The 25415-nt window shown below is 44.5% G+C and overlaps 1 protein-coding gene across 3 annotated transcripts in view; it reads left to right on the forward strand.

The window, feature by feature from the left end:
- The first annotated feature begins 2785 nt into the window (after nucleotides 1–2785).
- STRN (striatin) overlaps nucleotides 2786–25415 on the forward strand; it is a 52905-nt gene continuing 30275 nt past the window's right edge. For 2 of the 3 annotated variants that reach the window (XM_077343877.1, XM_077343889.1), the window contains exons 1-5: nucleotides 2786–3322; nucleotides 13071–13174; nucleotides 18948–19021; nucleotides 21387–21465; nucleotides 24259–24426. In XM_077343877.1, coding sequence (XP_077199992.1) covers nucleotides 3029–3322; nucleotides 13071–13174; nucleotides 18948–19021; nucleotides 21387–21465; nucleotides 24259–24426 — 719 coding nt within the window. In that variant the 5' untranslated portion in view covers nucleotides 2786–3028. The remainder of the gene's footprint in view (nucleotides 3323–13070; nucleotides 13175–18947; nucleotides 19022–21386; nucleotides 21466–24258; nucleotides 24427–25415) is intronic. The other variant, XM_077343884.1, reaches the window with a different exon arrangement.

Here is a 25415-nt window from a genome sequence, read left to right on the forward strand (position 1 = left end):
GTATTTTAAAGTAATGAAGCACATCTCCAAATATAAGGTTGCCAACAGCCTTGGAGAAAAGTGTCCTATTCTCATAATAAATATTTGTTGTGTGAAAATGGCCAACTGAAGGTTTTCATAGCACTGCAGTAAATACAATCCCATTCATCCTCTGTTAAAGAGAGAGGACATTTTTCTCCAGGCCTGTTGACAACCCTAGTCAGTGTAGACAACCTTTCATGTATTTGTGTATGTATATAACATGAGGACATCAGGCAACATTCAAATTGCTTAACCATAAAACTCACTGGATCCGTTTGGGCAAATTACTAACTCTGAGCCTGATCTGCCTCACCAAGTTACTGTGTGGATAGAAAGGCTGTAAACCTATGTTCCTGAAAGAACCAGAAAGAGAAATTGCATATAAATAACTGTGTAACATACAGTTATAGAAGGTACTTGTGCCCACACCTGTAGCAATCCCTCAAGACAATAAGATCAAATAGCCTGTCTAGCTATTACTTGAAGGAGCCTCTTGTGGTGCAGAGTGGTAAGGCAACAGACATGCAGTCTGAAAGCTCTGCCCATGAGGGTGGGAGCTCGATCCCAGCAGCTGGCTCAAGGTTGACTCAGCCTTCCATCCTTCCGAGGTTGGTAAAATGAGTACCCAGCTTGCTGCTGGGGGTAAACGGTAATGACTGGGGAAGGCACTGGCAAACCACCCCGTATTGAGTCTGCCAAGAAAACGCTAGAGGGCATCACCCCAAGGGTCAGACATGACTCGGTGCTTGCACAGGGGATACCTTTACCTTTTTAGCTATTACTTAAAGTGGCCAACTTCCACAGGGGGCTTGGAGATCTCCCCAGACGACAAATGATCTCCAGCAAGGGGTGCCAGCTACAGGTTGTGAAACACATAGATATTTGGGGAGGGGGGGGGAGCATGAAGCTGGTGAGCTTCCGGGAATGGACGGACTTCAATGAGGTATAGTGCCATACAGTCCAACGTCCAAAGTGAGCATTTTCTCCAGGTGAACCGATCTCTATTGGTTGGAGAACAGATGTAACAGCAGATCTCCCACCACCCCTTGGAGCTTGGCAACCCTATCTCCAAACGACAGCTCAGTACGGGAGGTAGCCCTCAAATGGCTGATCTTCTTCCTCTGGGGTCGTGGATAGAGGGTTGAAATAGGAGAAAGAGTATCCAGCCACCATCAGCTCACGTGAAGTCCCAAGGGGAGCAGTCCTCTCTCCTATTTTATTTAACATCTTCATGTGCCCTCTTGCTGGTACGGAGGTTTGGGCTGGGTTGCCACCAATATGCAGATGACACCCAGCTCTTCCTCCTCATGGATGATGGCCCCGATTCCCCCCCCCTCCAAAAAAAACCTTAGCCAGATGCCTGGAAGCAGTGACAAAATGGCTCAACCAGAGTCGTGTGAAGCTCAACCCTTCAAAGACGGAGGTCCTGTGGGTGAGTAGTAAGGGTCCAAGCGAGGAAGCACACTTACCCAACCTGGACAGAGTGTGTCTAGCAGTAGGGTGTGATCCTAAACGCCTCCCTCTCCATGAAGGCACAGGTCACAAGAGCAGTGCAACACGCCTTCTTCCACCTTCGCCAAGCCAAGCTGCTAGTGCTCTACTTGGCACCAGAACACCTAGCCACAGTGATCCATGTGACAGTCACCTCTAGACTGGACTTCTGCAACTCACTCTACACAGACCTACCCTTATCCTTGACTCAGAAATTGCAATTAGTTCAGAACGCAGTGGCCAGGATTCTCACCAATATACCGTAAAGATCTCACATCTGGCTTATACTTCAACAACTCAGCTGACTCCCAATTGAATTCCGGCCATACCTTCAAGGCCATATGCACTCTGGGCCCAGTGTACCTGAGAGACTGCCTATACCCTCAAAAGAACATTACGCTACGCTATTACCAACTGGCTGGTGATCCCTGGCCCCAAACAAGCATATCAGTCCTCAACAAGGGCCAGAGCTTTTTTTATCCTAGCCCCCACCTGGTGTAACAAGCTCCCTGAAGAGATCAGGGCCCTGTCCGAACTCCCACAATTTCGCAGGGCTTGCAAAAGGGACCTCCTCCACCAGGCATTTGCCTGAGACCGACCAAACTCAATTAACATCCACAGGTCCCCCTCCAGGGCCTGAACCAGTCTGACCGTGGCCTTAGCTAAGTTACCATTCCTGTTATATAGTTGTTGTTGAAGACCACTGGAATTGTGTTATTCAGAACCACTGTTAGATTATTGTTAACGTACTACATTATATGTTAGGCTGTTCCATGTATCCCCCTGTGATGCTATATGTAAACCGCCCTGAGACATATGGAAGTGCGGTATAAAAATCTAATAAATTTCAAAAAATAAATAAAATAAAATTGAGTACTATGGAAGGTAAAATCTTTGGCACTATATCCTGCTAAAATCCCTTCCCCAAACCATGTGTGCTCACATGGCTGGGAACGTTCAGGCAGAGCGCTTAGCTGATATTCTGGTCCAGCCACGACCCAGGAGTCCTGGGGACCGAGCCCCTGGAGCCCAGTTTCTCTGCTGCACTAAGAGCTCATCTCCTCGCCGTGCCAGGTTAGCACCCAGCAGCCAGAAAGGGAGGGGACGGATCGCGTTAGAGGATCTCTTTGTGGCATGAGATTTGGGCGGATGATAACCTGCCTGGGCGTGACGTGAGTGACTAGGCGCGGTTTTCCTTCGGGCGCCTCCCCAGCCTCCGCCCTCGTCGCCCAGAATCCGGCAAGTGCCGCGGAAGAGGAACTACAGTTCCCAGCTTGCCCCGGCTCTGCCGATGGCAGGCGCGGTTTTGAGTTGTCCCTAGCGAGGCTCGGTAGCGGCCGAGGAGGAGGCTGTCAGGCGCTGACGGCAGGCAGGCAGGCAGGCAGGCAGGCAGGACGCGCCCAGTTCGTGGCTGGAGCTGCTTCCACCGAGGCGCGGCTGAGGGCTCGGGGCGGCTGCTCTGCGGGGGCTGCCCAGGCGGGGCTGGGGGGCTCCGGCCGCGACGACGGCTCCGGCCATGGACGAGCAGGCGGGGCCCGGCGTCTTCTTCAGCAACAACAACAACAACAACGCGCTGCTGCTGCCGCCGCCTCCGGCCGGAGCCGGCCCGGGACTAGAGCCGGGGGAGGCGGCGGCGGCGGCGGCGGCAGCGGCGGCGGCTGCTGGGGGCGCCTCGGCGGCGGCGGCGGCGCCGGCCTCTGCGGCGCGGGCTCAGTACAGCGTCCCTGGCATCCTGCATTTCCTGCAGCACGAGTGGGGCCGCTTCGAGGCCGAGAGAGCCGAGTGGGAGGCAGAGCGGGCGGAGCTGCAGGTAGCGTCACTTCCCCACCGCCTCGCAACACGCGTGCACGCAAGCCGACGCGTGTAGATGCGCACTTCTCTGCCCCCCCCCCCCTTCCCGTCGCCGCACATAGTATCCCTCGCCCTTTCCTCCGTTTCCACGACCGGTCTCCCTCCGCCCCCCCCCCCCCGGAGTTCTGGCTGAGCCACAGGGGCGCCTTCCAGTCTCAGGGCTCTCTCATCGGTCCCGTCCAGTAGCACCTTAGAGGGCAGCAGTATTTTCGGGCTGTAAGCTGTCGAGAATCAAAGTCAGGGCGTGCAGTTCTGCGCCTCTGAGCCTGTGCAGAGAGCCTCTCCTTCTCCACTCTCTTGCCCTAGTCACCTGTTAGATTTCTCCTGGGGTGTAAGGTGGGGAGGCCTTTCAAGCTTGGGACTGGCTTTTGTTGCTTTCTATAAGAAAGGATGCTGCTCCCTGCAGAGCCATTCAAGCTGAAGACCTTTGACAACTCGGATTTTCCATGCCTGCTCCGGCTGTGTGTGTATGGAGTGTGAAAAGCAGAAGGGTCTCTGTGGTTTCTGCATCGTTCTCAAAGTGGAGCATGAGTGTTGTCTTCCCTTCCGAAAGTGTGGGGTGGGAGATGATGGGGGAGGATGGTTGAAATTGGTTGCTTTTATCGCTATGAGACTGGTGTGGATGTCTCTCATCCTCATATTTTTGGAAACAATTATAATGATACAGCTATTTCCCCCCAGATATTTCAGAACATTTAACATAGTTTCAGCAATCTTGACACTTTCCATGCAATAAGGGTCCCACTGCCTAAACTTGTATCATGTTTGACAGGTGAGACTTCCATCTCCCCTCTATCACTCATGCCAGTAGAACAGTATTACCACATAGAACTCAATGAAAGACATTGACACTGAAGGCCTGCTGCTGTATAGTCCTGCCCTACTGTTTATTTGTCACATCAAAGTACTGCAGAATGGTGGAAAATGGGTAATATTTCAGTTAAGGCCTGTTGTGAATGTTAAAATAAACTTTTGGGAATATAAGGAATGCGTGAGAAATCTAGCTAGTAGTGGGTATTGTTTATATCTCTTTATTTCACATGTCCCACCTTTATTCCCAGTGGGGACCCAAAGTAGCTTATGTTGTTCTCTCCTTTGTTGTATCCTCACAACATCCTTGTGAGGTAGATCAGGCTAGGAGCATGTGGCTGGCCCAAAGTCATCTAGCAGCAGAATGGGGATTTGAACCTCAGTTTCTGAAATCCCAGACTGACATGCTAACTAATCACTATACCCTGGCAGCCCTCTTACAAGTGGGGCTGCTCGTTTGTATGTGCTTATTATTTGATATTACTGCATGTTGGCAAATTATGTGAACTGAAGGAAGTACAAAGTCTATGTTTAGTAGATTGTTACTCACCGAATAATACACCAAATATTTTCTCGAAGCTTAATAAATTATTGGGGAGAGTTAACCAGCATTTATGATTTCAAGTATAGATTTTATTCTTACAGTAGAGTAGCCTCATTGCTTTTGGATAATCTTAAGGATTATGTCAACTACATGTTTTAATAGTTTCTGAAAAGTCTTTTAAGTTATAAATAATAAACTGTATCAGCATAGGGAGGCCACTCCTGTATCTCAGTTGCACAAGAAGCAACCAACCAGGTGTGCATATAAATGTACTTGGTTTAAGTAGTTTGTTCACTGTTTGGGCATATGTACAGTCTTGAGCTCAGGAGAAGAGCTATTCTTCCACTTTGCTGCAGAAGTGGAATTTACACAGAACTGATAAGATGAACCTTTAGTCAATCTTGAATACTTTCCCGTCCCTCCCCTGCTTCTCATGACAGTTTTTCTAGATTTTCAAAAATCTTTGATTGAAGAAGTTGAACTTAAAGCACTGGACAGATACTTGATCTGGAAAATAGTGGTTGTCTAATATAAATTGCATTCTGAGAATCTTCAAGCTTAAACCTAAATAGGTTTATGCAGTAATCCAGTGCATATATATTTGGGAATCATTTCTATTTACATTCAGTGATGCTTCTGGGTACTCATACGTAGAGTTGAACCAGCCAGTGTTTGGGGGGGGGGGGGGAAGAATACCAAAAGCCCTGGTGAAACTTTTTAGACTAGGAAAAGGCTACTAAATATATAAGTCTAAATTATATAGTTCACTGTTATATAATTGTACTTTACATGTGAAGTAGGGCAGGATGCTGTTCCCATTGGCTGCAGAGAAAAGGATAGGCTAGATATCAGGAAAACAATTTTCACAGTCAGAGTAGTTCAGCAGTGGAATAGGCTGCCTAAGGAGGTGGTGACCTCCCCCTCACTGGCAGTCTTCAAGCAAAGGTTGGATACACACTTTTCTTGGATGCTTTAGGATGCTTTGAGCAGGGGGTTGGACTAGATGGCCTGTATGGCCCCTTCCAACTCTATGATTCTATAAGTATAGCATTAATCATACCATTATCCAAACTAATATAAGGTCTGAATCTCATTAATATTTATAACATGAAATATTTCTTGCTGAGACTCAAGGTGGATAATGCAGAATGAAATGACTAACTGGTAGTTCTCTAAGTCCAGTGGCACCTTTAAGGCCAACAAAGTTTTATTCCAGGTATAAGCTTTTGTGTGCAAGTTTATAACCTGCATAAAACTTTGTTGGTTTTAAAGGTGTCATTGGACTCAAATTTTGTGCTGCTGCTTCAGACAGACTCAGCTACCAAGTAGACTTAAATCTTCAAGTTCTTTGTTATTCTTCCTGAAATTAGAACTTCAGTGAAGATTTGGTTTAGTGACATATGGATGAATGTAACCATTATGTAAGTCAACTGTAGAGGGAGGGAGAGTCATATCAGATGCTGCTGTTTCCAAAGAGTTTTGGGATATCATGCAAGAATGGAGGAAGGGTTGGCTGTCAAGTTTACTATGGCTACTGCAATATGACGGTCATGTCTGAAAACTGGGCTTAAAGGGAATAACCTTGCTTCTGCAGTAGTTATGATGTTTATAATTTCTCCTTATTGCCCTAGAAGTTTTTAAGTTAATTAAACTTACTTATTTTGATAAGTTCTGTACTGTATTTGGAATCTGTGTGTACCTAGTGGTAAGCTAGAATAATGTGATTAATAAAGCTGTAGTCGAACCTGTAGTGGACATTCCTCCCAAAGTCCTAACACCTTTCTACTTCATCAGTAGACTATCATGCCTGTCCTTGTTTAAGTTCCATCTCTTATTTGTCTTGCCCAAGATCCTTTCTGTAGCAACAGTACGTTGTTGTTTTTTCTGACCATAAGGGAGGAATGCTTTATAACATGGAAAGAATTAATGAATGGTGTATTCTTGTGAAAGGATGGTGGCATTCATCCTGGATTTTGTCAGTTATAACTTAAGAAGGGTGATTTTGGGCATTAAAGATTTTGTATTTTCTGTGTAATGTGTGAAATAAATTCTGTGCTCTCCCCCCTTCCCCGAGTCTCTTTTAAAGAGTCTCTGTTACAGTCCACACGCAGATTGGCTAATCTAGGTGAGCTTCAAACCTGTATTTCTAGAACAGCAGCTCTGTAGATTCTTTTTTAAAATTTAGTTTAGGGAGATCCAAATGCACTGCCACCCATGGATGAATTGTAGGAAAAGTAAATAACATTTTACATGAAGTATGCTCTTTTGTCTGTAGATATAACTCTGAAAAAATTACACTGGAATCACTTTACCTTGTATAATCTTTTTTTTTCTTTTGAAAGTGTATTGGGATGGAAAGGTGACCGCTAAGTTCATTTTCTTCCTCTATGACTAGGAATAGCAGCACTTCAAACTGCAAGTAAGCAGATGGTATTCTAAATAGAAAGGTACTGTTTGTGGGAGTAGGGGGACATCTCATACTGTGATGGCAGTGTTTTGGGAACAGTATTTGTTTTAAACAGCCTTTGGCTACACAGATGAACAGTAATTTTAGATTAACAAACTCAGATTCTTGGCTGCTAGTATTTTCCCAGTAGGAACAAAATGAAAAGCATACTTTATCACCAAGTCTTAACTGTATGTTGTTCATTACCAGAGATAGGCAAGATTTACCTGTTCTTCACCTGTTCTTAGTGAGCTGCTACATACAGCAAAGCAAAGAACTATTTCCTCTTTAGAAAGCAGAATAGAAGAGCATTGTGGCTGACTTGTGCAAGGAGCAATGTTTCATGCATGTAGATACAGTTTGATTTTTCTTGATTAAAGATATTAAATGTGTGTGAAGACATATCTAGTTTAGGAAACAGCACTACAGAGTAAGTAGTGGGTCAGGCTCAGTAAGTTTTCATAAAACATCCCTGTTATGAGCATCATGCAGTTAGTACAGTAGGCTTTGCTGTATAGGTGCCATAGAAATTCACTGAACAAAATTAGCTAACCACTAATAAAACAAGTTAGCAGAAGTTGAGAAATTTAACTGTTCAGGATTTCATTATGAATTTTGTCAAGGCATTGATTTGCTGTTGTGTTCTTACTGTGCCCTGAGCAGTTGAATCTACTTCCTTTCTTTTGAACTTTTCTTGTTATTAATTTTAAACATTATTTCAACCAAAACAAAGCAGTCAGAATAAAGCACCTGAATAGAGCTCTCCCTGTGTCACTTAAATTTTCTTTAATGATCAGTATAGCTTCACTTCATGTTTGCAGGCTACCTGGTCTTCAGGACACAATTATTCTCTCATATAATTAATTATTGCAGTCATTACCATTCTGATATTCCTGTTCAGCTCCAGGCTGTGCATGTAATGTATACACATTTGTAACAAACACTGGGCTCTTATTAGACATGTGACTTTCCCCTTAACTAGCTCTTAATTGTATGTTGTTTAAATGGCTAGAGATTGCAATTAACCAAATGTAGTGGGTGTGGGAATGAGTTAGAGAAAGAATATGTCTGTATGTACTTGGCTAAACTAGGAGCCTAATTGGGGAAGAGAAATGAATATAGTGAAGTACAAGTATGTGTAGGATGGTTAATGCCTTCAGAAACTGAGGTGTTGAATTATTCCCTGATTGTGTAACAGCCTTCCAAGAGGTGGGCTTGAATCTCTGTTTTAATGATATTTGAAGGTTAAAAATGCCCCGTGTGACTAGAGAAATAAACAGTATTAGCAAGCAACTGTTAAAAATATTTTTAACAAATGGACTAGGGAGTTCCAGTGTAAAACGGCATTGTCCTAGTCTTACAGTTATGTGCTAGATGGGCCCCTTCCAGGATAGAGCGGTGAGTGGTGGTTTGTTGGTTCCATCTGTGCCCTCTTTCCACCCCTCAAGGAATTTATATTGGGGTTAATGGGTGGAGTTAGACTTTTTCCACCGTATCCTTTTGCTTTTAATATTGGTTGAGTTGTGTTTTGTTTTATATCTGGGGGGTTTATTGGGTTTTATATTGGACAATTGTAACCCGCCAAGAGCTATTTGGGAGTGGTGAGTAATAAATCTTAATCCTTATCCATGGTTCCTCTATATATTTGTGAAACAGCCTGGGGGTGGAATGTGTCTGGCTTTCCAAGTTGGAATAGGGCCAATCTGATTGGCCCTGCCCCTGCAGCTCCCACCCTCTGTCCCTGGACTCTAGCCTCTTTGCTCTCAGACACATCTCAGTGCCTGGAGCCAGCAGCATGTAAGGGGAGAGGGCCCTGGGCAAAGGGTCGTGGTGGAGGGCCTGCTAACGAGGGCCTCTTGGCCTGCTAGGCTGGGCCTGCTAATGAGGGCCTCCAGGCCTGCTGACTGCTAAGGAGCTCTGTCCCAGGTCTGCTAACAAGCTGGCCAGCCCTTCCCACCCCACTTGATCCTGCTGTGAGGTGCGGCCCAAAGCCACCTTAAGCTGCCTGGCTGGGGGCTAGGGGAAGGGACCCTTTCAAGGCCCGTCCTTAGTAATGGACTTTGAAGCTAGTAATAATAATAACAACAGCAACAATAATAATAGTCACACAGAGACATTTGAACTTTGGGAAACTCATTGGGTCTCTGGGCCTGTGGTACGTAGGACTATATGTAGCATTTTCAAAGTATTTTTGAGTATTTAATTCTTAATGAGGATCATGTTTTTTCTCATTTTTAAGCTCTCTTCAAGGGACAGCATACTGTGACAGTATCAAGAATTGTACACCTAACATATGAAAGAAAGTGCTCTCTCAAAATGCATATTCTTAGATCTCCCAAAATCCATAGCTTCTTGTAGGCACCCTGCCTGATGCCCTTAGCTAGCTGCAAATAAGTTTATACCTTGCAGAACGGAAGCATCTGTCCTTTGCAAAATGGAAGCACAACTGCTTTCCTCACATCTGTTGTCAATGCAGGCAGATTGTTTTGGAGCCAGTTTGGGTAGCAGCGTTAGCTGTACTTGGGATAGGACAAGGCAGACTGTGCATCATTAATAGATGACTGGGATAATTGTTTTGTTTTCTGTAAGTAGCATAGATGACCCTGAACAATGAAACCACTGTGGTTGAGGATCGAATAATTTTATTTGTTTGTCTTGCTGGAACGGATCTCTGGTTAGGTACTTCAGATTTGCTTTGAGGATCTAGCAGAATTAAAAATGTTAGGTTTTTCTACCTCTAAACAGTCACCTTTACAGTTTAATTTAGTTTTGTCATCTTTATCTACCTTTATTTTTTATTCTAAAATATTAATACTTCTTTCTGTATTAAAACTGAAAGTTGTGTTGAGGTGGATTTCATATCGATGTGGTGCTGTTGAATAAGGTTGGGCTTGAAGAGCTTTAAGGAATGTGCTTCACCCATACAAAAAAACATATAGTTATTTCTACATCAGCCCCTCCCCATCTTCAGAAAGAAATGGTGACAACTGATTGGAATGTTGACCTTTTAGCCAAGAAAGTTCTGCAGAACATGTTGGTGACATTTTATAGGGCGTTTGTGTAAAAACAAATCACATAAACTGCCCTAGGAGTGATTACAGGATGAGACCATGGGTCTATTGGTTATGGTATGTTCAAAAGTATGACTTGTATTTCTGGTATTAAAATATTTTACTGTCTGATTTTAATTTAGGCCTCTGGTATCCAAACAGTTGATGTTTAAGTAAATATTATATATTCTTGGGTGTTGTGCTTTGACTAATTCAAATAATGTATCTGGAATTTTCAAGTAAAAGAAAGTGAGTGCTGTTTCTGTATTACCAGAGGTATGTTACTGTACATCAAAGCCTTCACTTTTTTAGTACATTTTATTTATTTAAAATATTCTTATTTATTTATTATTTCGATTTAAATACCGCCTCATTTCCTTGGAACCCGCAGCGGTTCACAGAATAAAACATTAGAATACAATAAAACCCCAATGTACAATAAAACAAGCAAGTAGTCAAAAATACCAATAATCTAAGCCATCCCACCTCATTCAGACGGTTCAGACAGAGGCTGAGTCTTCTTCCACTAGGAATGGGTGAGTTCAGGTCTAATAGACTCTAGTAGACTTTAATAGACTTTGGGAAGGGGTCGATGGAAACACTGGGGGTCTACCCTGGCCTCAACCAAACGCCTGGTGGAAGAGCTCCGTCTTGCAGGCCCTGTGGAAAGCTGGCAATTCCAAAAGGGCCCTCAGCTCTTCCGGGAGCTCATGCCACTTTTTCACCCAACAAGAATCCCCAAGACAATGAACAGGGAAATATTTGAGCAACTGTTATTGGGGATGTGCCAAAATAATCACCTTCACCTGGTGGAAGTCACAATAGAGGAAGACAAATGAATCCCTCCCCCCAGTAGGAGTCCCAAAGTTTTGGTGTCATAACCCAGGAAGGACTTTCTCAGGCTGCTGCCTATCTAGCCTCAGAGAGCAGGGCTACCAAAGCAGGGCCTCCCAAGATGATTGTCTGATTGTGGGCCTGAGATGATGGGACAAACAAAACAGGGCCACTAAGAATGACTGGCGTGAACAAGTAGGTGCATATGGGAGAAGGTGGTTCTTAAGGTATGCTGGTCCGAGGCCATACAGGAATTTAAAAGTCAATATCAGTACTTTTAATTGATTCTGAAAGCAAATTGAAAGCTAGGGTGGATGGAACCACCAAGAGAGATATGGTCAGACTGCCAACATACAGAGTAATAACATTAACCATGTTTGTGTGGCATAACCTCCTCTAGCTAAAGAAAGCAAGGCAAAAAGCCCTGCTACTTAAATTCCCAGTTGTGACAGATGACGTCTTGCTATGAATGATATCTTTGAATGGAAAAATGCACAGGTATTTCTGGTTAGAAAGTATATGTGTTTGGAAGGCTTCTTCATTATTGCAATGAGAAGCTTATGTGCTACTTGATTTCTAACTGTTATAAATTCTATTATAGTAGTTGGTAAATCCAGGGCAATAACAGTGTAAGTTGGTTGCAGAGAAATTAAACAGAAGCAGTCTCTTAAGACTAATTTAATTTAGTATAGCATGAGTTTTCATGAATCAGAAGTATTTGAGCTTCTGTTTATTTTATTTGTAGACTAGAAAATAAGCCCGCTGTAGTGTTAATACAGTGGGCGCTAGCCGTTAGCTCTGCCCCCCCTCGCTGCGGCCTACCTGATCCAGCAGAGCGGGTCTGTGTGCAGGCGGGGTGGGGGGCGCTGGGGGCTCTTGCGCTGCCGCCACGGATCCCGGGTCGCTGCTGCTGCTGCTGAGGGCGGCTTTGGCGCCGCCGCGAAGCATGGGCTCGGCGCCAATTGCGGGCCGGGTGCCGCCGGGCGCCGCCGGCGATTGCGGCGCCGCTTCCTCGGCTGATGGCAGCTATTGCGGCACCGGCAATCACGACGCTGGCGCCGATCGCGTCGCTGCTGCCGCCGCCGATCACAGCTCTGCTGGGTCGGGCGACTGTCGGTGGCCTGCTGGGTTGGGTGACTTGCGCTGGGGGCTCTGGCGCTGGCGGCCGGGTTGCTGCTGCCGCTGAGCACAGCTTTGGCGGCGCGGTGAAGCATAGCCCCGCCGCCGATTGCGGCCCAGGCACCGCCATTCGCTGGGCAGGCGCCGCCGGCAATCACGGTGCCGCTTCCTCCGCTGATGGCGGCTCTTCCGGCGCCTCCAATCACGGCGCCGCCGTCGATCGCGCCACCGCCACCGCCAATCGCAGCTCAGCTGGGTTGGGTGAGCGTTGGTGGGCTGCTGGGTCGGCCGACTTGCCGGCGGCCTGACGCGGCGAGAGGCGCTTCGGGCCACTCCCCGCATCAGGCCGCTGGGCAGGGAGCCTCCGGTAGCCACGCAGAGCGCGGCTGCTGGGGGCTCCCTTGCCAGCGGGCTGGCGCGTGGGAGGCGCTTAGCGCCTCCTGACATGTCAGGCCGCCAGGAAGGGAGTAAGTGCGAGCCGCGCAGAGCGCGGCTCACAGTTGCTTCCTTGTCAGCAGGGTGGGAATTGGCCAGGCCAATTGGATTGGCCCGGCCGATGGTCGGATTGGCCCGGCCAATGGTCTGTCCGGAGGAAGGGGCCAATCGGCACCCTTCCTCATCCCGGACCGAGCCCGCCCTAACTCCTCCCACTAAGCCTTTATGGCTTTATTTAGTCCGCGGCGCCTGCGGCGCCGCAGACTGTGTTAAGATAGTTTTATCATAAGTGCAAGCACAGAAGACTTTCCCTGCAAATGTTAGATCATGGCATAGATTTTGGGCTTCCCTTGCCTTAAGATCTTGGATAATATTGTAAATATTTTAAAAAATCAGAGGTGTTTACATTAAATGGTCGTGGGAAAGGAATATGGGTTGTTTTAAAAAGTTATATGTATTTCTTTTTCAGGCCCAAATTGCCTTTCTTCAGGGGGAAAGAAAAGGGCAAGAGAATCTGAAGAAGGATCTAGTGCGAAGAATAAAAATGCTGGAATATGCTCTTAAACAAGAAAGGTACTGTGCATGAAGTCAGCGATTATTCCTGTTTAATTATGATCACAGGAACTGCTTATCAACTTTAGAAAAGTAACATGCCCCACAAATCCATATTCTCTCTACATTCCCTCTCCCTCAAAAGAAAGTACTGCCATAATTAGTAGCAGTAGTGTGTAAAAAAGCCATTGTTTATAGATCTTAGTGCACTAAACACACTTGCATTTTACCTTTTGACTATTCTTGAGGCTTACCTTAAGCCCTTGCCTTATATAAAGTGGATTCAATGAAAAGAAGCTACACTGTTGATTTCCGAATGTTACAGATAAGAGAAAAACGAAATCAGCAGGCCAAAATGATAAGTCTCACAGTCACTCTTGTTTAGTGTATAAATCATATAATTTCTGGGCAATCAGAACAGGCTCCTAGGTATATTTCCCCCTGTTTTGAAATACTTCTTCAATGATTGCCACTGCAGAATCTGTAATCCATTTAACAGTAAATTAAGACATATCTCTTGGCTTTAAGCTTTCTATTTCCTCCCTCAACGGGGGAACACAGGGAAAAATATACTTAGGAACCCATTCTGGTTGCCCAGAAATTATATGATTTATACACCAAACAAGAGTGGCTGTGAGACCTCTTATATAAAGTGGAAACAACATCTGCCAAGTTGTTTCTAAATCTTCTGAAAAACCACTGGTGAAAAATAAGCAAGATGCAGGAGTGGGAAATCACTCACTTCTTGAAGTGAAGCCTCCAGAACTGCACACAGTACTCCAGGTGTGGTCTGACCAGTTCCGTATACAATGGGATTATGACATCTTGTGATTTTGATGTGATGCCCCTGTTGATACAGCCCAAAATGGCATTTGCCTTTTTTACCGCTGCATTCACACTGCCTGCTCATGTTTAGTTTACAATCCACAAGTACCCCAAGGTCTCGTTCACACACAGTGCTACCTAGAAGCGTATCCCCCATCCAGTAGGCATGCTTTTCATTTTTCTGACCCAGATGCAGAACTTTACACTTATCTTTATTAAATTGCATCTTGTTCTCATTTTCCCATTTTCCCATTGTGTTCAGATCTTGTTGAACTCTGTCTCTTATCTTCTGGAGTATTTGCCAGTCCTCCCAATTTGGTGTCACCTGCAAACTTGATGAGTAGTCCCTCCACCCCCTCATCTAGATAATTAATAAATATGTTAAAAAGTACCTGACCGAGCACCGAGCCCTGAAGTACCCCGCTACTCACCTCCCTCCAGTCTGATGAAACACCATTGACAACAACTCTTTGAGTGCGGTTCTCTAACCAATTCTCTATCCACCTAACTATCTGAAAATCCAGATTGCAGTTCTTCAGCTTATCCATAAGAACATCATGGGAACCTTATCAAAAGCTTTACTAAAATCCAAGTAAACGACATCAACCGAATTTCCACGATCCAGCAACCTTGTTACTTGGTCAACAATGGAAACCAGGTTGGTCTGACAGGACCTGTTGGAGACAAATCCATGCTGACTTCCTTGGATCACCAAATTGTCCTCCAGATGTTTGCAGATTGCTCCCTTTAATATCTTCTCCATTATCTTCCCCACAACAGAGGTCAGACTCACTGGTCTCTAGTTTCCCGAGTCATCCTTTCCTCCCTTTTTTGAAGATTGGGATAACGTTTGCTCTCTTCCAGTCCTCCGGGACATCTCCAGTCCTTAAAGAGGTTCCGAAGATAATGGACAAGGGTTGTGCAAGTTCTCCGGAAAGTTCTTTGAGCACTCTCGGGTTCATTTCATCCAGCCCAGGGGATTTGAACTCATCCAGTGCAGCTAAATTCCTCTCTGTCCATGTCAACCTGCCACCCAGACACTATCTCTTGGCTACTGCCATCTCTAGATGTGCCTAAACCCTTTGACCTGTGGGAAAAAACAGATGTAAAATAGGCACTGAGCATTTCTGCTTTCTCTGCATCATCCGTTAGAGTTTGTCCATCCGCACCCAACAGTGGGCCTATTGCCTCCTTTACTTTACATTTGCTCCTCACATAACTGAAAAATCTTTTCTGAAAAAATCTTTTCAGATGTCTGGAAGTAGTGATGGGATGGCTCAGACAGAGTCGGCAGAAGCTCAACCCTTCAAAGATGGAGTTCCTGTGGCTGGGCAGAAAGGGTCCTAGCGAGGAATTGCCATCACCCAGCCTGGATGGGGTGCAACTATTAGTAGCCCACTCCACCAGGAACTTGGGTATGATCCGAGATGCCTCCCTGTTTATGGAGGCAGAGGTCACAAAAGTAGCGTTGCTGCTGTTTTTCCACTTGCTCCCAGCCAAACTACTAGTGCCCTACTTAGCCCTGGAACACCTAGCCACAGTGATCCATACAATGGTCACCTCTAGACTTGTCCTACGCAAGCCTACCCTTATTCCTGCTCTGGAAGCTACAACTGATTCAGAACGCAGCAATCAGGGTTCTTAGAGGAACACATTGGAGGGCCCACGTCCAATAGCCGCACTGTTACCAGTTGAATCTCAGATCACGCTTAAGGTCTTGGCAATTACCTTTAAGGCCATGTGTGGTCTCGGCCCAGTGTACCTGTGGGACCACATCTCTGCATATGCCCCTCAAAGAGTCCTTTGCTCAGCCAACTCCAACTAGCTGGTGATCCCTGGCCCCAAGGAAGCACATCTGGCCTCAACCAGGGCCAGGTCGTTCTGTGTCCTGGCCCCCACTTGGTGGGATAATCTCCCAGAGGAGCTCCAGGCCCTGCCAGAGCTGTCACAGTTCTGCAGGGCCTGCAAGATGGAGCTCTTCTGCCAGGCATTTGGTTGAGGCCAGTGAACTGACAACATCTATTGGGCCCTCCAGAACCCCCTTCTTGATCTGACCAATCTGTGGAATTATGGTCAAAATATTAATAGTTAAACAACAAATAATTAAATATTAAATGTTTAATGTTGATATTATTGTTGTTAATATTGATGCAGTAACTGAATTCATATTGTATCTGTCATATTGGATTTGATGTTCCCTGTGAACTGCCCTGAACTGCAATGGAGGGAGGTATAAAAATGAAATGGATGAATGAATGAAGAATGAATAAAACAAAGTATTTCCTCATCAGAAGGGTGTTGCAGATGCTTCATCATCTTGGTTGTCATTTGCTGTACTCTTTCCATCTCTGCAAAATCCTTTCTGTGATATGGCGATCAGAACTTCACACAGTATTCCAAGAGAGGCCTCACCACAGAACTGTTCAGGGGTGTTTCGGCTGTTTTATTTTCAATCCTTTTCCTAATTATTCCCGAGTTTGCCCATTTCTCTGCTGTAGTACATGGGGTTGATATTTTCATTGAGTTATTAACTGTGACTACAATGTCTCTTCTCAGCAAACTCAGACTCTATTAGCATTACATAAAGTTGGGATTTTTTGTTCCAGCATGCATCACTTTACGCTTACCTACACTGGACTTCATTTGCGACATTCTTGTCCACTCACACAATTTCTTCAGCTCCATCTGGGTGTCTTCACCCCCTGAAACTGATGCTCAGTATTCTAGCTGTCTTAGAGCATGCTCAGTTGACCTCAGATTCTTGGAGCCAAGATCTGTCTCTAGGAAACATATTGTTCTGCATACTTGGGGTCTGCTGAAGTTAGGGAGTCCTGTCTTACCTGTGGGTGATCTGGTTTGCTCCTGTAATTATTGGCATAATATGTGGAGCTGCTTTGGTTCTATTTTTGAAGGAACATGGGGGTATACATATCTAAATAAAATAAATCATAAATATTATGAAATATAATAAAAGTATCAGTACACATGACTTGCTACAATGCTGTTTCTATTTTTCCTTTTTTGATGTAAGATACAGTCAAGGACTGAATAGGAATATTTACATAGAGTAGGCATTCTGAATTAATATTATTGTAACCTCTTTAGCACCCATCAAGCTCCAATATCTTTATTTATTGCAAAATTAATTTCAGGGGGGTTGCACATTTCTTAATGCTCATTATGTAATTTCATGCATGTCCTGTTGATGGCCTGTCCAAGTGTCATATTTTTAAAATACGAAACATGTAATACTAGGGGCAAAGCCCGTTGTATCCAGGAATGCAATGGGCGCTAGAGCTTGGCGGTGGGAAGAGGAAGGGGAAGAGTTGTCCAGTCTGTAAGGGCATGGGGTTGAATGTGTGTGTTGTGTGGGAGGTTGCGGTGACAAATGAGGGCATGGGTGTGGAGATATGGGTGTCAATAACCTGTGGTTTGGAATGTTCGTTGAGTGTGGGAGAGGACTGACCTTTGGGAATTATGGCATAGTGGTTAAGGATGAGCTTTCCAGAGCCAGGCCTTCAGATATGTGAAGGGAAAATCAGATTAGACACTCTTATAGGGGGAGATTACATGGCAACCAATTCTTCCCAGTTCTGCGTCATTTCCCTTCTTGTGTGAACTAGGCCACAGACATTGAAATGTCCTCCTGCCTTAATACACATGGGGTAGTCACAGTACACAGATGTCCACCCTGCTCCTTCTGTCTCCATTTTTTCACTGTTGATAAAATATTATGTGCCCACATGCTTCTTTCATGGTTGTTCCTTAGAAGAAGAAGAACTGTTTTTTTTTGTACTCTGTTGTTTACTATCCAAAGGAGTCTCAAAGGGGTTTACAAACACCTTTTCCCTTTGTGCCCCCTCAATAGATGACCTATGTGGGATGTGGGGCTGTGAGAGGTCTGAGAGAACTGGGAATGGTCCGCAGTGACCCAGCAGGCTTCAGGTGTCTCAAAGCAGTTTCCACTCGTCTTCCCTTCCTCTCCTCATAGCAGATTCCCCTTGAGAGAGGTACGGTAGAAAGCTTCACATGGAAGCTGGCAACCCTATGAGGAGGTCTCTCTGTGCACAGCAGTCTTGACCTTAGTAAGATTTTGTATACTGTTTTTTATTTGCCAGGCCAAGCTTGAAAAAAGTCACTTCAGTTCCCATGTCTCTCCAGCCATTTACTTGTTCACTATTTACAGTTTCAGGCTGTAAATATTATTTATTTAGATCTTCCTGCACTTTCCAGACTCACGGGACTGATGCTGGTATGTCTGTCTATTTGTGCCCCAGAATACAAACAAGTTGCTAGTAAGGGCTGGCCATACAACTCCCCTGGATAGAACTCTTGTCTGTCCTGGTGAGGATCCAATTGGAAGGTGCTTCACGCCTTCCAATTGGGCCCTCACCTGGACCAGCCCTGCCCACTCTCCGCCCACTTAGCCCTTAGCCAATTATGTATACCGCTCCCGGAGCGGTTACAGATATAGGCCTTTTGAATTGCCTGAGACCAGTATGAGAGTGCAACCATTTCCTTGAAGCGGGATCTCCCTCAGTGCTGTTCCTGGCAGCGTTTGTTGTTTATGTCTTTTACTCTGGCAGCAACTCCTAGTTTTTCTATGGATGTTTTGGCAAGATTACTGTGAACAGCTGGATTGGATTCCTCAGGTCTTTAGATTTCAGGTTTGGCAATCAAACTGGTCATTTTTGTGGGAGTCAGCCTTGTGAGATAATATACATTTCCAACAGTGGTAGAATAAAAGCCAAGCATGTCCAAGTAATAATGAAATAGCTTAGACTATTCTTTATGCTAGAAGAGTAATCATGTAGAGAGGATATTTGCAGGGTATGTGTGGAAAGAAGTCAACAGAATTTGTATTGGAAAAGAATAGGAGCACAATTCCCCACCACCACCACCAGTGGTCATTTGAATGAGAAACCAGTAATATGTAGTTACACTGACTGATTTTTCTCTCTTTTTTCAGAGCTAAATACCACAAGTTAAAATATGGCACAGAGTTAAATCAGGGAGACATGAAACCTCCCAACTATGATTCTGGTAAGAATTAGTTTTGCATGGAAAGGAGAAAAGGAGATTGTGTCAGGCAAAGGTGTGAACAGCAAAACAATTAAGGCTGGGCAGCTGACATCTTGGCTTAAAATCCTGGTTAAAACTAAGTCTTAACTGTAAGTGTAGAAATGGCTATTTATTTTAACTAGTCACAAGTGCTAAACCTAGGTTCATAATGGAATCCAAAATGTGAACGGGAAATCATAAGCTGGAAAGAAGGAGAACATCTGGCTGTTGTCTCTCATCCAATTTTTAAATCCTAGTACTAGTTTGTATCTGAATTGGCCTGCTATTTTTATACATAAACATAATTACAGCATTCAGTGGTTGTTGAATGGGCAAGAAGGTTACTTCTCACTGATGACTGGGGTCATGAAAAAAGAAAGTCACCATGTCTAAATATAATTTACTTCCTTTAAAAATAACCTCAGATAAATCTGGAACCATGGAATAATCTTTAGTAGTTTTCATTTAATAAGCATAAGACAAGTTACTCAAAGCGAAGTACGATAAAATAGCAAACAAGTATAAAAAGCAGTGGGAAGGGCTTAAAAAATTAGTCATAAAACTCTCTTCGAGACAGAGGGATGAATTAGTGACTAATTTAGTGGCTAAGAAGAAGAGCAGTAGTAATTCCTTTTGCTCTTATCAGAAAACAAACTTTAAGGAAAAGACTTCCTCTCTGCACGGGTGTCAGCTATACTGTGGAGGATAACAAGAAGAAGGCCTAAGTGAGGTGACCCTTCAGCTTCATTTAAATGTTGCTCTTGAGAATTCTCTTCGAATGTGCCCTTTCTGTTTAAATGAAAGTTGTGTTGCTCTGGATGTATAGGTGCATCCAGGATACCAAATTTTACTTTGGGCTTCTGAAACTGATATTTATTTCCCACTGATAACATTAATTGTAACCAGCCTCAGGCTTCCCATAATGTATCACAGTGAGTTGCTTCTTATTTGGGTCTCATGTCCACTGTAACACATAGTGACCCTGTAATCTAGGTTGAAGAGTTCTGTTCGGAAAATACAATGGCATGTTCTCCTTTCCCCAAGGTGCAAGTGTATATATCCAGAGCTCCACAATTTTTTGATTGCTGAATAACATATTTTCCCCTTTATTAATGAAGATTTTTACTAGGTGGAGCAATAAACTGATTGAACTAATTAAAATATATTCTGCTCTGGATTATTGTGTGCAGTTTACATTTATTCTCCTGTGCGTTCTGATTGCAATTAATTTTTAGTGAAAAATAATAATCATCAGTAATCTTATATAACTCTGCAGATGTAAATTAAGATAACACTTTTTTCTATCTGAAATATGGAACAATCTACATCACCCTAAGAAAAAGAGAATCAAAAAGGAAGACAACCAAGGGGTAGTGTAAAATATTCTTTAAGGGGCAGATGGCGACCCGCTTTTGAATCTCATCAAATTTTTGCAACCCATACATAACACTGACAGGAACAGATTGCAGTTGTGGTACTTTCCCCCTGTGCCCCTTGAAGAAGCCTGTGTTCTAGCACACTAAATCTTTTAAGGTCCCTGGTCCCAGGAGGTAAAGTTGGCCTCTACCAGAGCCAGGGCTTTCTCTGGCCTGGTTGAACACTCTCCAGAGGGAGACCAGGACCTTGCAGGACTTAAAAGCAGTTCTGCAGTACCTGCAAGGCAGAGTCGTTCCACCAGGCCTGTGGCTGGGGCAATGTAACTGGCCTCCCTATGCACATGTGGACATATACGGATGGACATATTCAATAACATCTAATGGCCATAGGAATACTCTATCTTAGCATTCCCTCCGTACTTTTGAGTAAGGTAATACACTCCTAAGCTTCAAATAATAGTGCTTGTAATGTTTTTATTAATTTGAGTAATTTAAAATTTAGTTGAATTATATGGCAAATTTTAATTGAATGCATCTCACAGGTGCCCTGAGCCCTTGGGGTTGCGCAGTATAGAAACTAAATTAAAAAAAATGGGGGGAGGGCAATATTCACTTACTTTTTTGTGGAAGCATATAAGCAACCTTTATGTTTCCTCTTAAGGGGCAAGGAGCAGCTCTTGATGGGTGCTAATTGAGGCTGAAAGAAGCCCTCACCTGAAGCTGTACTCCTGCTCTGAATCTTTTCTCTCCCCCAAGCTGCTATTCATCAATAGAAGTGTTATTGAACTTCATTCATAGATCTACTGCTTTCTCTAGTTTGATCCACAGCTTTTGCAGTCTGCTTCAGTTTGATTTTCACACTTCTGAATGCTTAATTGCTTTTTTGATCATAAATCTGACAAAATTGAGTCTCCTGGTTGTGTTTTTGTGTGTGCGCGCGCACTTGCTTTAATCTTATTTTCATTTTGTAGATGAAGGGAATGAAACTGAAGTCCATTCACAACCCAATAGCCAGCTAATATGGAAACAGGGACGCCAGTTGCTCAGGCAGTAAGTGTCCACCCAAACTATCATTTGCCCTAGTATGCTTATTTCCAGTCCTCTGCATCATGCTAGCTCAAAGCAAAGCGTATCCCTAAACATGTCACAACTTACAATGTGTATATAGAGAAATCAGCATTTTTCTCAGAAGGGCAGCTTTTCTTTATCTCTCTTTGCAGGTGCTCAGATGCATCTGTAAATTCTATACCATGCACCAAAAGGTAGAATTAAGGGGGGAATTCACTGAGCAAAAACTATTTAATTTTCTAAAAACAATTAAACTTGTTGGAAATTTTTTTTAAAAACTTAACTCATAGGAAATTTTATCCCTGCTTTGATTTGTCAAGTTTTAAACAACTTTGAGTAGAAAATGAATAATTGAGCCAAGATTGCTTGTGATAATTTTTTCCTATCTGTGTGAAATACTTATTATAGGCTAATAGGGATTACTACATTTTTATCCTTCCTTCAAGGAGCTCAGGGCTTCGTACATGATTCTGTCCTCCTCCATTTTATCTTCACAACAGTGCAGTCAGGCAAGCTTGGTTAAATGTGTGCAGCTTGCCCAAGTTACCTTGCAAACAGCATACCAGACTGTAGTAAACGATTACGCATTTTAAACAATGATGATGACAAATATATAAATATACTAGTAATTAAGCCCACTGTAGCTGCAATGGACTCTGGGGAATGGTAGAGGACAGGAAGGCCTGGAGGATCATTGTCCATGGGGTCGCGATGGGTCGGTCACGACTTCGCACATAACAACAATAACAAGCTGCAATACAGCGGGCACTAGCTGTTTGTCCTGGCCCCCCCCCCGTGCCGTGGCCTACCCGGGTGTTCGTCATCCATGGTGGGGGCCGCACTGCTGGTGGCGGTGGCGGGGTATCCTCCGTCTTCGGCAGGTGTGCCTGTGGTCGTGGTTTTCGCGGCGGTGGCGCCGCTGCTCTGTTGGGCGGGGACTGGGCTGACGTGCCTCTCGGCGCGTCAGGCCACCGGGCAGGGAGCCCACGGCAGCCGCGCTCTGCGCAGCTCGCAGTTGCTTCCTTCGCCAGGGCGGGAATTGGCCAGGCCGATGGTCTGTTCAGAGGAAGGGGCCAATCGGCACCCTTCCTCATCCCGGACAGAGCCCGCCCTAACTCCTCCCAAAAAGCCCTTACGGCTTTATTTAGTCCGTGGCGCCGCGGGCTGTGTTAAGATATATAAATAAATCCTCAAAAGGGAGGGGTACTTCCTCCATTGTACTGGACACCCATTGGCAGGCTGCAACATCACCTGATTGCCACTCTGACACATCCCTCTATTACAGCGGTTCTCAACCTTACCTGCTCAGTGACCTCCTCTTTGGTGGCGTTTCAGCAGCAGTGTGCGCCTGCCACCCTCCTCCACACACCTTTGCTGCCCGCCGCTACTGCTGCCATGGCGGCCAGTAACCTGAGGACCCTGGGGAAGGGGCCAGGCGACCCCAAATGGGGTCCCAACCCACAGGTTGAGAACCACTGTTCTATTATATCCAATGGAGAATCCGTCCCGTTGGATATAATGGAGTGGATGGGGGCAACCTATTTGGGAGCCCGTAGAAGTGGACCCCTTGGACCAATCATTTTGAAATTTGGCGGGAAGTCAGAGAAGAGCCTCTTAGAGCTACCCTGAACATTTGGAGGCTGTAGCTTAAACCCTCACCTCCCCAGGCGCCAGGAAAGGCCCAAAAGCCGAAATGCCCATTATAGTCAATGGCGCTTTTGACTTTAATGGGTGCCAAAGCCAAATCGTCCGGATCGGGTTCTTAGTGCACAAGCCTGATTCCCATAGGAGCATGCAGCCTTTTGAATGCCAACCTGTATCTTTGGAAACGTTATCACCTTCCCCCGTCTGAGGTGTACTGTTCCTCTTAGAGATTGAAATGCTTTTGAGGGAATGACAGAATGACTTTCTGCTGATGCAATGTTGTATTAGCAGAGGTGGGAGGGGTCGCACCAGGGACTACAAACAGAAAGGGCTTTCTGTTCTCTCATTGGTGTAGATTAGCACAGGAGAGGAGAGTATAAACATGGTCATGTTTATGCATGGAAAAAAAGGTGTCCCTGTAACTGTCATAAAGTAAAAGTCATAGCAAAGCAAGTTTACAATGCTGCGAGGAAACAACATGGAAAAGGTGTGCTCACTGTGATGAGGGGTGAGTGCCCTGCAGAATCAAAAATATGACAGTGGGGCTTGTGGGGGGGGGGGAATGGTGCCACATACAGAAACCAGGGAAAATACTTTTTTGCGGAGTATTCGCAAAGTTTCCCACAGTGCATCATACCCCCTAGTCTGAGAATAACCACTATAGCACACTGGGATAAATAGATGGAAGTGTGGTGCAATGGGTAGCTGAGATAGTAGGGACTATAGTATAAAATAATCATTAGCCAAAATGTGTGCATAGATCTTAGTAAACTTACCATGAGGGATGCCCTGTAAAAGCCATTGTATTTATAAAATAATGTTGTGGTAACTGAAAATGCCTGGAGAATTGTTTTGCCTTTTGGCAAATACAATGAATAATGTGTTGTTTGTAAACTGACAGCTGAGCTCTTTGCTTTTCTTGGGGACTGTAGAGACTGGCACTGCAAAGTGATGGGTGCCCTCTGCAGCTGGTACAAGATGATTCGGAAGCCTGCTGTATCAGCACATAGCCTCGCTCTTCTTAGCATTTCACTTTAGGTCTGTACGTCAGTTCGGGGAAGACTGTAGCAATTAATGTTAACATCTCTGTTATTAGCTCCTGGGTAACTGGCATGGTTTCTCTTCGTACAGATATTTGCAAGAGGTGGGATATACTGACACAATATTGGATGTGAAGTCAAAACGGGTACGGACATTGCTGGGCCTCTCAGGTGATGGGCCAGGCGGAGAAAATGAAAGAAACCAAGAATCGATGGTGAATGGAACAGAGGCTGAGATTAAAGAAAAAGTGATGATTGGGCAAGTATTGCTGGCAATGTGTTCTAAACTGTGCTTTTAAAAGTGATGTGCTCTATATTAAGTAAAAGTTTAAAGGGCTGTAATGTATACCAGTATATATTTGGAGAGAGTGTGGTTGTTGTTGTTTTCTCTTGAAACTTTGTAAGAAATACCAGGAATAAAGGAGCGATTCATGATGGATGCTTTTGTCTTTAAAAAGCATTCCATGATATGTAATCATTAAGCTGAAATTGGGCCATAGATGTATCTGTTAATTTTTGGTTTTATTAAGATGAGGTCCTGTGTCCTGGAATGTAATAGGATTGTTAGTGCCCTCCAGTGTACACATTATAATAAATAAAGTGCAACCATGAAAATTAAAAATTGTAATGGTTGAGTGAAGAATTTTGTGCATGAAAAATTCTGTATTTGTGGACTCCACTTCTGTGAAGTTCTTTTCTTTTTCTTCAGGATAGCACTATTGATGAGAATTAGATTTTTTAAACACTTGCAGAATGGCTATAAATCAGCAAGTGCCAGAATACTGAACAGGAAACAATTTATTTGAAAGGAGCAAAATGCTTACAGCTCCCCATGGTGATATAAAGCTAGGGTTGCCAGATCCCCTGATCTGAACAGGGGTCCCACAGTTTTAGGGTGCACCTTCCTCCCCAAACAAAGCCCTTCCAAACTGAGCAAGTCCCACAAATTAATGTGATGTGCTGATGTCACTTGGAAGTGATATTGGGGGATGACATTTTGGTTTTGGGTAAAATGGTATGCTTCAGAGCTAATTCTACCATAGAGTTTTTGCCCAAAACCTGGAGCATTGCCTCCCAATGTCGCTGAGCAGGTCGTGTTAATTTGCCGCTCTACTCCCCCCTCCTGGAACGCGCACCCCCATCCCCTACCAGCAGTTACGAGGACCTGGCAACCCTATATAAAGGTAGCATAATATTTCCTTAAGGAAGAGTTATTTGTTCTTCCCAAGATTTGTTTTACACAAGCCA

Source organism: Paroedura picta, chromosome 1, assembly GCF_049243985.1.
Source record: "Paroedura picta isolate Pp20150507F chromosome 1, Ppicta_v3.0, whole genome shotgun sequence".
Lineage (NCBI taxonomy): Eukaryota > Metazoa > Chordata > Lepidosauria > Squamata > Gekkonidae > Paroedura > Paroedura picta.